At 41.4% G+C, this 13,281-nt stretch overlaps 1 protein-coding gene across 2 annotated transcripts in view; it reads right to left on the bottom strand.

The window, feature by feature from the left end:
- TTC27 (tetratricopeptide repeat domain 27) overlaps positions 1–9,569 on the bottom strand; it is a 228,476-nt gene extending 218,907 nt beyond the window's left edge. For both annotated transcript variants that reach the window (XM_027850566.1, XM_027850565.1), the window contains exon 1: positions 9,267–9,569. In XM_027850566.1, the coding sequence (XP_027706367.1) occupies positions 9,267–9,354 (88 nt within the window). In that variant the 5' untranslated portion in view covers positions 9,355–9,569. The remainder of the gene's footprint in view (positions 1–9,266) is intronic.
- Between the last annotated feature and the right edge of the window lie 3,712 nt (positions 9,570–13,281).

The following is a 13,281-nucleotide window of genomic DNA, read 5'->3' on the forward strand; positions in this document are numbered from 1 at the left end:
TAGGCTGAGTTTTATTAGAAAACTAATTAGTAAGCTAATCACCCCAAAGTTCTACTTAGAAAGCAAATGCAGGACCTTGCAAAAATGACTTCCTAGGAACTGATTATTTCTAAAAGTTCAAAGTAAGTTCATAAAAACCTGAAATGTGCCTCCCTCAGGAAAGTGGCTTGTCCTATGCCGCACAATCATAAAGCATCAGACACAAAACTAAGGATAGCCATGAACATAAGTTCATATAGCTAAAGGACATTATGTAAGCAGGTGAACTATATTAAAGCCACCACATAAATGTCAGTATGATTACTGTTGAGATTTGCAAAGAGTTTTGTATGGATTATCTCTTTTCATCCTTATAACAATCCAATGAAGTAGGCACTACAAGTCTTACTGCTCCCATCTTAAAGATGAGTAAACTGAGGCTCAGGGAGGTCCCCATAATCACTGTAGTAATCACAGGAAGGATTTGAATCCAGGTCTTTCCTGATTCCCCTTTACCATTTTGCCTCTCTCTAAGAAAGACACAAAGATAAGTAAAATACAGCCTCTAAACTCAAAAACCTTATAGAATACCAGGGAGAACAAAACAAGTTTGTAAATCAATAATAATTAACAACTAGTATTTATACAATGCTTTAAGATTTGCAAAGCACTTTACATATGCAGATGACCTATGTAAATTACCTATGTAACACACAGGTGACATACATAGATACCATGTGTGTGTAGATAGCACTGTAACCTATCTAGCTAACATGTGACCTTTGACCAAGGAAGACCGTGGTTAGTAAAGGCACAAACAGACTTACAGCAGCTCTGAGGAAAGGGCTATATCTATCATTCCTAGCTAAGAGGAATCCGAAGGTGCTAATTCATGGAAACACAGAATGGTACAGATGGAATCTCAGTACTGGAAGGCGCCTCAGGAGTCACCTAGCCTGATATCCACACCTGACCAGAATGTATTCTACCACCTACCCTCAACGTAGTCATCCAACTTCTGCTTAAAAGAGCCCCCCAGGCCCCAGCCCCGACTTTCCCAAAGAAGCACACTTCACTTTTGGATAACTCATTTTTTAGGGAGTTTTTCTTGACGTTACACCAAAATTTGCTTCTTTGCAACTTCCACCCATTGTTCCTAGTTCCGACCTTTGGGATCAGGCAAAACAGATCTACTCCTCACAGATGAGAATCTTTCCAATTCACAAAAAATACTACCATGTCTCTACTTTCTTCCTCAGCACCCTCCCACATGCCACCCCACCCCATCCCCCCAACACACACCCTTCTCTTTTCCAGGCTAAACAATTTCATCAACCAATCTTTATATGGACTGAACTCAAAGTCCCACAACAGCCTTGCTGCCCTACTGTGGATATTCTGCAAAGCCTTTGAGAACCTTAAAGATATCTATTACAACCTTCCCACATTATAGATGGGGGGGGGTCTTGAAGGAAGAATAGGGTTTTCAGAGACATTATTAGAAGGGAATTTCTGAAAGAGGAAATGAACAAAGTCACAGAAGAAAGAAAAAAAACCAGCATAATAATGATACCATGGGTAGTGTAGTTCACCTCAAACAGATGGTTTGTGTATGAGAATGAGAAATAAGGTTAGAAAGACAAGTTGAGGGATATGCCAAAGGGGCCCTTGAATACTACCCTAAGGAGTACAAAATTTAAATTTATAAGCAACCAACAGTCAGTGAATGCTTTTGAACAGATGTGCCTTATGGAGATTAATTTCACAATAATGTATACAAGGGACTGGAACAAAGAACACAGGATTTAAAGCTAAAAGGGATCTTACTGGTTACCTAGTCCAACTCTTTAGTTTTATAGATAGGGGAAAAAATTTGTGTAAAGTCCAAAAGAGAATAAGTAGTAAGTCCTCCTAAGTCACTCAGGCTTGAAACCTAGATGTCAACCTCAATTCCTTACTTTCTCTCACTCCCCAGCATCCTACTTGCTGCTAAGGCCTGTGGATTTTACCTTTATAATGGCTCTCTCATATGGCCCTTTCTCTCCTCTGACACTGCCACCACTGGAGTACAGAGCCTCACGTCCTCATGCCTGGACTACCGCAAAAATCTGCTAGCTGGCCTTCCTACCAGAAGTCTATCCCTGGTCCCATCCACCCTCCACTCAGCTGCCAAAGTGATCCTTCTAAAGCAGCAGTTTTGTTTAACCATGTCCCCCCACCCCCTAGAAGCAAGGAAATAGGAAGGGAGGGAAGAAGGAAAGAAGGAAGGCAGGAAGGAAAGATTGAAGGAATGAATGGAGAGAGGGAAGGAGAGAAGAAGGGAAGGGGGGTGGATTTATTAAGCACTTACTATGTGCCAGGCACATATTATGTTATTTGATCCTCACAACAACCCTGGAAAGTTGGTACTAGTATTGTTCCCGTTTTCAACTTCACCATTGCTGCCCATGACATCACCACTTCCTCTAGGTCTTATCTTCAGATATGAGTGTTGAGGAAGAGGGAAGAGAATCCCTTAGCAAGTTCTATCAATTCCACCTCTGCAATACCCATTATATCAGTCCTCTCTTCTCTACCCTCAAAGAAATTACCCTAGTTTAAGCTCTCCTTACCACTCACTTTGATTACTTCAACCGGCTCCTGAATCAATAAGCATTTATCAAGCACTTAATAAACCAGGCACTGTGCTAAGGACTAGAAAAGGCAAAAAGCTGAGTCCTTGCCCTCAAAGCTCACATTCTACTGGAGGAGACAACGGAGGGAGCACCAGCAAAGGCCTCTTGCAGAAGGAAGGATTAAGGCTAAGTCTCGAAGGAAGCCACATGGTGGAGGTGAAGAGGAAGAGTATTCCAGGCAAGGGACGAAAAGGGACAGTGAAAAGAAACAGAATTCAGGAGATGGAGTATACTCATTGACTCCTAAAAAGTATTCCACCTCTATTTTCATCCCTCTCCGCTATGTACTAAATAATGGTGCAAAAATTACCTTGATTAGACATAGACAGGATCATGCCACTCACCCACCCAAAAATCATCAATGCCTCCCTACTGAGTAAAGCTCGGTCCCTCAAACCTAGCATTGAGACCTTCCAAAATCTGACACCAGTCTACTATATATTAGTACCCTCCATGCCACAGACAGTTTGGCCTACCCTGACCCTCACACTATCTTCTTCTGCCCCTATGCCTTTGTTCATGCTCCCCAAACCTGACGGGCCCCTTCTCTTGCTCTTCATCTGCTAAAGTCCTATTCTTCCTTTAAATCCAAACTCAAATGCCACCATCTCCACGAAGCCTTCCCCAACACTCAAAATTGGTAATGATCTCTCTCAGCCCTCACAAGGCAATGTTTTGCAATTCATACAGTATTATTAGTTAGATTTATCTTTGCTTATTTGTCTAATTTTTTAAGTTTCATGAAAGCAAGGAGTGTCTCTGATCTTAACTTTCTATCTTCCTCAAGTGCCTACCACAGGGCTCTGCATTTAATAAGTACTGGATGAAAAAAAATTTTTAATTAAAATTTTAAAATTAAAAAAAGTAAGCGTTGGATGAATGAATGAAGGAATGAACACATTTTGGAAAGAGAAAATAGTGGACTGCAACCAACTAACAAGTACCATGTGCCAGAAGCTGTGCCAGGCACTACAGATAGATACAAAGTAGAAACCTGTACATATATGAAATATATACAAAATCAATAAAGGAGGGAGGTGTTTAGAAATCAGGAAAGGCCTCACAGAGGAAGCACTACTTGAGCTGAATTATGAAGGAAGCTAAGAATTTTGAGCAGTAGCAGGTGAAGAGAAAGGAGGGCTTCCAGGCATAGAGCAAGGAGACAGGAGCTAGTGTCACCTGTGAAAAACAGCAGGACCAGTTTGGCTGGAGTATAAACAAAACAAATAGAGCAGAGGAGTGAGTCTCTCCACTTAGAATGTGACTCCTTGAGAGAACGGATTGTTTCACTTTGGTTTTTGTATCCTCTGCACTTAGCAGAAAACTAGAACATAGAAGGCATTTAATAAATGTTTGTTGATTGACTATTGATTAAAAAATCATGGATCCAGACAGTGAAGGAGTTTGTGCAGATAAAAGGATGCACCTGGAGCACTTCGGACAAGGGAGTAATGTCCTACAGGGGATTTGGGAAAATTACTTTGGCAGCTACTTGAAGGAAGTTCTTGGAAGGTCAGAGATTTGAGGAAGGGAGAGCAATGAAGGTGCTATTGCAATAATCCAGATGAAACCTGATGAGAACCATTCAGGGTAATCCCTGTGTGAGTGGTGAGAAGAGAATGGATGCAAGAGACGCAATGGGGGTAGAATCACCTAGATTTGGCAACTGAATGGATATGTGAGGTGAAGGAGAGTAAGGAATCAAAAATGTCTCCTCGATTACGAAACTGGGTAACTGAAAGGATGACAAACATGAAGAACAAAGGGAGAAAGGAAAAAACAAAGATTCAAGGTTTCAATCTTACACCACTGAGAAAATAGTAGTACCATTAACAGAAACAGGACAAGTCAGGAGGAATATTAGCTCTGAGGAAAAAAGAACAAATGTGCTTACAGACTGTAGAATGTTGATATAGGTGGGATTTTTGCTGTTCATTCCTTCAGTCACGACCCCATGGACCATAGCACACCAGGCCTTTCTATCTTCCACTACCTCCTGAAGTCTGGAGGTGGGAATACTTAGGGCCAGATGACTATCTGTTTTTTGGAAATGCTGGACTGGATTTTAGAAGAGGTAGGAACATAGGTTTTGTTTTTGGAATCACAGCACAGAAATGACAGCTGAAGCTGTGGGAGTGAATTAGATTAATGTGAGAATGCCCATTGATAGAGCTAAAGCCAAAAAGAGGTTTGATTTATTTTTATATATTCATTTTTGCAGAATCTCACAGTAGAAAAGTTTCTTATATACTACCTAGTCCAACTCATACCTGAATTAGAATCCCCTCTATAACATACTGAGAAGTGGTCATTCAGTCTTTGCTGGAAAATTTTTAATGAGCAGGAAACCCACTATTTACAAAGGCTGCCTTTTCCATTTTTGGACAGCTCTCTTAGAAAGTTTTTCCTTAAATTAAGCTTAATTTTCGTCTAAGCAACTTCCATCCACCCACTGATGCCCTCTGGGGCCAATCTGAACAAGCAATTCCCTCTTCCATGGGACTGCTCTTTAAATACCTGAAGAAAGGAAAGTGATCCTGCCCCATATATGTCTTCTCTTCTCATTGCAGCATTTGACATTGTTAACCAACCTCTCTCCTTCTCTTTCCTTAAACCTCCTCCTCTCTCCTTAAAACTTTTCTGTGTCATGGACCCCTTTGGCAGTTTGGTCAAGCTTATGGATCCCTTCCCAAAACAATGGTTTTAAATACATAAAATAAAATACACAGGATTACAAAGGAAACCAATTCTATGGAAATAAAGATTTTTTTCCCCATGCAAATCTGTAGACCCCTGAAATCTATACTGCCCCCAATTCTCCCTCCTCTCCAGTCCAACCTCCATGTAGCTGCCAAACTGATGCTCTTAAACCACAGGTCTGACCACCACTTCACTCCACTACTCAAGGAGTTTCATGGGTTCCAGAACTAAATGTAAAAATCCAGGGTTAGACTGGAACCAGACTGAGAAGGGCTTTAAACGCCAGTCTTTCCAGGATGATTACTCCTTCCTCCTCATGTAAACTACACTCTAGTCAAACTACACTATTTGTTGTTCCCTAAATACAACACTCCATCTTCCACCTCAATGTCTTTGCAAATCCCCCCACACAAAAGCTTAGAGGGCTCTCTCTCCTCATCCCCTCCTCTTGGAACTGCTGGCTCCCTTCAAGGCTCAGCTCAAATGCTATTTCTTTCAACAGGCCTTTCTTAATTCACTCAAGTACTAGTTCCCCTGTCCCAGCTCCCCAAAATCAGTGTTTATCTATTTTAAACATATCCTATATATACTGATCTGTGAACAATCTCTCCCCAATGCTCCCCCATCTCTGTCAATAAAACATAAGTTCCTTTAGGCCAAGGATTGTCTTTCTATCCCCAATACCTAACACAGTGCCTAGTATATAGTCTGCAGTTAAAATTCTTATTAAATGAATCAAAACATACCCATTCCTTCAACCAATACTCAGAGACCATTACTACTCAATTTCAACAATCCACACAGGAAAATTTAGATGGATGAAAAATACATTAATGCACAAATTTTGATTTCCAGTTGATTGGTTAACTCATTTAGTTGATCTATCAGTACATACCTGGACAGGTACCATAGAGGAACAATAAGCTGGTCCCAGAACTAACTAAAAGGGAGTCAGCTGACAGGACTTTATCAGGAAACTGTGAAATGATTTCAACGATCACAAGCTGACCCTAACAAAAAGGTCAATTTTCTTTACCCTTACAGTCATACAATAGTATAAGCTTCTGGCACCTGGCTATATGTACTGTGACATTTAAGAAACGAATTCAACATTAAATTTCAAAACGTTTTCTTTTGTTGTTAACGACTTCAAAGTTACTTAGTAGTTGATGAGCATTCTCTGTAGCATGACAGCTCTGACTATCCTCTGACTTCTGGAGTCAGAGGACTTTATAAAGGGCTTTAAAAGCCAAACAGAGAATTGTATATTTGATCCTAGAGATGACAGGCAGCCACTGCAGTTTACTGAGTAGAGATGTGATAAGGTCAAACCAATATTTTGGGAACGTCAATTTGACAGTTGAATAGAGGAAAGATTGGAGTGGAGAAAGAATGAGGCATGGAGACCAACAAGGGTTATTTAAAGAGTCCAGGCATGAGGTGATGAGAACCTGTACCAGGGAGGTTTTAGTGTCAGGAGAGAAAGGAACATATACAAGAGATGTTACAAAGGTTAAAACAAGCCTTGGCAACAGACGGATAGGAAGGGCAGGAGGAGTTGAGGATGACACAGGTTACAATTCTAGATAACTGGGAAGATGATGGCACCCTCAACAGTAAGGAAGTTAGGAAAAGGTGATGGTTTTGGGGGGGAAGGATGAGTTCAGTTTTGGACTTCAGACTTGTTGAGTTAATGTGTCTATGGGACATCCAGTTCTAAATGTCTAATAAGCAGTTAGAAATTCAAGACTGGAGGTCGGGAAAGAGGTTAGGACTGGAAAAGTAGATCTGACGATCATCTGCAAGAAAATGATACTTGACCATGGGAAATGATGAGACCACTAAGCAAATTAGCATAGGAGAAGACCAGAGGAACCAAGACAGAGCCTTAGGGGACCCCCAACTGCCTACTGGGCATTTACCATCTCAAACTTAACATATCCAAAGAAAGAAAAAAATTTTTTTTGCCCCATACTCATCACTCTTTCTTTTTAACTTTCTATTTAAGGCATCATCCTTCCAATCATCCAAGTTTGAAAGACAATGGAGACTCTTTGGACCAGCACTATCTCCTCTATCCCCAGATCCAGCCCGAGTTTCATGTATTCTACCACCATCACCACTTTCACATCCACATCCTTCTCTACACTCACACAGCCACCCACCTTAGTTTAGGCCCTAATCATCTCTTGCCTGAAGTACACAATGTAAATATCTCCTTATTTTGACTCTTATTTTGGCTCATTGGCTTATGTCTCTCCACTTTCCAATCCATCCTCAACATAGCTACCAAAATGATTTTCCCAATGCTGACCATATCACTCCCCTGGCTCAAAGAGTTCCCTACTGCCTCTAGACTCAAATAAAAACTCTTGTTGGCACTCTATTTCATGCACATTCTAGCTAAACTGGAATACCTGCTGTTCCCTATCCAAGATGTTCAATCTCCCACTTCCATGCCTTTGCACAAGCTGTTCTCTAATAGGCCTCTCAGAATCTTTGGCTCCCTTCAAGACTCAATTCAAATGCCACTTCCTACATGTAACTTTTCCTGATCTGTTCCCCCCCCCAAGCTAATATTGCTCTCATCCCTACAATTAAGATTCTGAATTTATCATTCATTTAGTTACTTGTAAACATGATTTTCTACATACACACACATGTTCCTTTGTATCCCCAGGGCCCTGCCACTTAGTCATTGCTTAATAAATGCTTGTTGAATTTAATTGAACCATCACTTTTCCATCTTCCCTAATTCACCTATAATCAAGGACAATGCTTCTACTTCTCTTCCTGGTACATCCCAAAGCCCTCAAAATCCTTTTATACTAGAGAGAGGAAACATTAAAACATAATCAAACCCAACTTTCCCTCCCACTCCCCTAAAAAGAAAGTCAACAGCAATGGAAGCACACCAGTGGCTTACTATCTCCATCAGACTCCAGAGATCAGAAAGAGAAAAGGGCCAGGTGTCTGCCCTCAGTGCTGGATAATTCCTGTCTTTTTGTCCTTCCCTTAGTCCTCTCCACCCCCATCAACCAAATGACAAGGATGTATATCCATTATGAGACTTCACTAAGCACTAGGGACATAAAGCCAAAAGTGAAACAGGCCCTGCTTTCAAGGAGCTTGAATTATTATCAGGAAGATGGGCATATATAAATAATATATACAAAATGTATACAGGTTGGTTTGGAAAGAAAGTGCACCATTAATTAGGGCTCAGAAAGGCTTCATGTAGGTAGCCTGAGATGAGTCTTAAAGGAGAACAAGGATTCAGAGAGGTGTTGAAGACAGAATGCATTCCAGGAGTGGGGCACAGCTATGGCAAAAAAGGAGAGATGGGAGGTAGTATGCCCAAGTTTCAGAACAAGCAAACTGGAGTGGATCACAGAATTCAGGGAAAGTAGTAATGTGTAAGAAGATGGAAAAGCATGACAGCCAGGTGAAGAGAAACACCAGAGAGGCGGCTTTATTTGATCCTACAAGTAACGGATCTCTTGCCTGAAGTATTGCAATATCCTCTTAACTCGACTCTTTGCCTTTCTTTCTACTCTCCAATGAATCCTCAACATAGCTATTCCCAACGCTGAGCACGTCCCTCCCTAGTTCAGAGTTCCACTGGCTCTCTACTATCTCTAGGCTCAACTCCAGGTCACTGAATTCACTGAGGTGGGGGGGGGGGTGACACGGCCACACCCGTGCGTCAGGATGATCAGGTTGGCAGCTGAAGGAGGCCCGGAGTCGGGGAGGCCAAGGCCCGGGCCACAAAGTGTTTGTTGACACCGGCTGGGACGTGAGGTGAGGAAGCCGGAAACGAAGGCGGCGGGGGCGTCAGAGACGTCGGGGCTGGTGGCCCCGGGCAGCCTGCGCACGCCGCCCGGGGCAGCTGGCAGCGAACCCTCCTCTCACCTGCGCCGGCCGCGTCCGCCTGTTTCCATCGCTGCCGCTCCATGTCGATGGGGTAGCCCCTCAGCACCGCCAGCTCCGGGGGCCACATGGCAGCGCCGGAGCCGGGCACCAGCGACGGCTACTACGGGGACTGCTCCGGGGGGCCGAAGCAAACGACCCGAGGGCGCCCGGACGCTAACTCAGCCCGCTATCCCCTCTGGCTGCCGCACCGACGGTGTCCCCTAAACCTGGTGTCCCCTAAACCTGGTGTCCCATGTGCCAAAAACGGACCCAGGGAGCGTCCATGACAGTATCTCACGGAACTCTGGGAAAAATAAAATGACTAGAGGAGGAGCCTTCCCACTTCCGCCAAGGAGGCGGTGGCTTCAATCTGGCTAGGGGCATGCCCAGAACTGGGACCCGCCCCGTAGGGGTGGAGGTACGTGTTCTCCCAGGCGGAAAGTTATTAGCCTCCGGGAAGGGGAGAGGCAGAACGTGTCTTTGGATCCTGGCGCACTAGGAGGGAAAGGGAAAGGAAAGGAGGTGATTGTACTTGGACGCCCTCACTCAGCCTGTTTTTTGTGATTACTAACGTTAGGTGCAATGTAGTGTAGCCACCTGCGTGGAGGGCTTCCGCAAAAACACGTCTTCTTGTTGAATTGTGCCCAACTTTTCATCTCCCCTTTTTGGGTTTGTTTTTTTGGCAAAGATACTGGAATAGTTTGCCATATCTTTCTGCAGCTCATTTTACAGATGAGGAACTGAGGCAAACAGGGCTAAGTGACTTGTCCAGGGTCATACAACTAGTAAGTGTCTCAGGCAGAATTTGAACTTCTATCTTTCTGACTTAAGACCTGGCCCTTTATCCAATGGAAGTGGTGGTTCTGCCTCTTGAGCCTAATGGGTTATGAGCTATAATACTTATATAAATGCTTTAAGATTTACAAACCATTTTACATCTCATCTCATTTGATCTTAAACACTAACCCTTTTAGATAGGCATGTCAACTTGAATTCAAGAGAAAACAGCCAATTTAGCAAAATGGAGGTCTTTAATCAGGGGGAGTTGCAAATTAGAGTGCCACACAGCAAGTGCTGGGGTATCCATTTTGACTTTATCTTGGTATATGGTGTAAGATGCTGGTCTATACCTAGTTTCTGCCATACTATTTTCCAGTTTTCCCAGCAATTTTTGTTAAATAGTGAGTTCTTATCCCAGAAGCTGGATCTTTGGGTTTATCAAACAGTAAATTACTATAGTCATTGACTACTGTGTCTTGTGTACCTAACTTATTCCACTGACCCACCATTCCATTTCTTAGCCAATACCAAGGAGTTTTGATGATTGCCACTTTGTAATACAATTTAAGATCTGGTATGACTAGGCCACTTTACCTTGCATTTCTTTTCATTAATTCCCTTGATATTCCGGAACTTTCATTCTTCCAGATGAATTTTGTTATTTTTTCTAGCTCTATAATTTTTTGGTAGTTTGGTATGGCACTGAATGAGTAAATTTAGGTAGAACTGTCATTTTTATTACATTAGCTTGGCCTACCCATGAGCAACTGATATTTTTCCAATTATTTAGATTTGACTTTATTTGTGTGAAAAGTGCTTGTAATTGCAGTCTTACAGTTCCTGGATTTGTTTTGACAGGTAGACTCCCAAATATTTTATAATGTCTACAGTAATTTTAAATGGAATTTCTCTATCTCTTGCTGTTGGGCTTTGTTCGTAGTATATAGAAATGCCAATGATTTATATGGATTTATTTTATATCCTACTACTTTGCTAAATTTGTTTATTATTTCAAGTAGTTTTTTACTCAGTTCTCTAGGATTCTCCAAGTATACCACCATATCATCTGCACAGAGTGATAGCTTTGTTTCTTTTTGCCTATTCTAATTACTTCACTTTCTTTTTCTTCTCTTATTGCTAAAGCTAACATTTCTAGTATAATATTGAATAACAGTGATGATAACATCCTTATTTCACCTCCAATCTTATTGGAAATGCTTCTAGCTTATCCTCATTTCATATAATGCTTGCTGATGGTTTTAGATAGATGCTATTAATCATTTTAAGGAAGACTCCATTTATTCCTATACTCTCTAGCATTTTGACAGGAATGGATGTTGTATTTTCTCAAAAGCTTTTTCTGCATCTACTGAGATAATCATATGATTTCTGTTAATTTTGTTGTTGATATGGTCGATTATGCTGATAGTTTTCCTAATATTGGACCAGCCCTGCATTCTTGGTATAAATCCTACATGGTCATAGTGAATTATCCTCAAGATAAATTGCTGTAATCTCTTTGCTAATATTTTATTCTAAATTTTTGCATCTGTATTCATTAGAAAAATTTGGTCTATAATTTTCTTTCTCTGTTTTAGCTCTTCTCAGCACCATATTTGTACCATAAAAAGAATTTGGTGGGACTCCTTTTTAGCCTATTTTCCCAAATAGTTTATGTAGTATTGAAATTAATTGTTGTTTAAACATTTGATAGAATTCATTTGTAAATCCATCTGGCTCTGGAGATTTTTTCTTAGGGAGTTAATTGATGAAATGGGCTTAAGTATTTTATTTCCTCTTCTGTTAATCTGGGCAATTTATATTTTTGTAAATATTCATCCATTTCACTAAGATTGTCAAATTTATTGGCATACAGCTGGGCTAAATAGGTCTTTTTTCTCCCTTTGGGGATCTCTTTCAGGAGGTGATCAGTGAATTCTTTTTATTTCTATTTTACCCTCTTGTGCTAGAATTTCAGGGCAGTTTTCCTTGATAATTTCTTGAAAGATGGTGTCTAGGCTGTTTTTTTGATCATGGCTTTCAGGTAGTCCAATAATTTTTAAATTATCTCTCCTGGATCTGTTTTCCATGTCAGTTGTTTTTCCAGTGAGATATTTCACATTGTCTTATGTTTTTTCATTCTTTTGGTTTGGTTTTACAATGTCTTGATATCTCATAAAGTCATTAGCTTCCATTTGCTCCATTTTAATTTTTAAGGAAGTATTTTCTTCAGTGAGTTTTTGGACTTCCTTTTCCATTTGGCCAATTCTGCTTTTGAAGGCATTCTTTTCCTCATTGACTTTTTGGACCTCTTTTGCCATTTAGCTTAGCCTATTTTTTAAGATGTTATTTTCTTCAATATTTTTTGGGGGGTCTCCTTTAGCAAGCTGTTGACTTGTTTTTCATGATTTTCTTGCATCACTCTCATTTCTCTTCCCATTTTTTCCTCTACTTCTCTTACTTGCTTCTCAAAATCCTTTTTGAGCTCTTTCATGGCCTAGGACTGATTCATATTTTTCTTGGAGGCTTTGGATGTAGGAGCTTTGGTTTTGTTGTCTTCTTCTGGTTGTATGTTTTGATCTTCTCTGTCACCAAAGAAAGATTCTATGATCTGACTTTTTTTTTTTTTTGCACTGTTTACTCATGATCCCAGCCAATGATTTTACTTTTAAACTCTCCGTTAAGGTAGGGATCTGCTTCCAGTGTGGAGAATGTACTGTCCCAAGCTTAGGGGGTTTTGTGCAGCTGTTTTCAGAGATACTTCTAGGGACCTGTAAATTTTCAAGTTTTCCAAGGTGGTATGATCAAAGGAGAGGCATTTACTCCTTTCCTGGCTTGTGCTGTGGTCTATGAGTGACCACACTCTTTTCTGCCTTGAAAATGTGAAGAGGATTCCCTCTCCACTCCCACCACAAGTTCCACCATGCCAGTGCTCCTCCTTGCCCCACCAAGCACTGAGACCCATCCACTGGTGGATCACCACCAAGAACTGAGACACATCCAAGCACAGGCAAAGCAAGAGAATCCTGTCTCAGCACCAGCAAAAAGATCCCTACAACCCCCCTCTGACCAGCCACTCAATCCCCCCTTAGTCTGTGGGCTGAGAGCTCCAAAAGCCATTGCCCCAGGGCTGAACTGGGACTGGGGCTGGGACTGAGCTTCTCTCTCACTGCAGTCACAGATCTTTCCTACCGACCTTCTAAGTTGTCTTTGGCCATTGTGGGTTGAGAAGTCT

This window comes from Vombatus ursinus, unplaced genomic scaffold (assembly GCF_900497805.2).
Source record: "Vombatus ursinus unplaced genomic scaffold, bare-nosed wombat genome assembly UNPS02009062.1, whole genome shotgun sequence".
Classification (NCBI taxonomy): Eukaryota; Metazoa; Chordata; class Mammalia; order Diprotodontia; family Vombatidae; genus Vombatus; species Vombatus ursinus.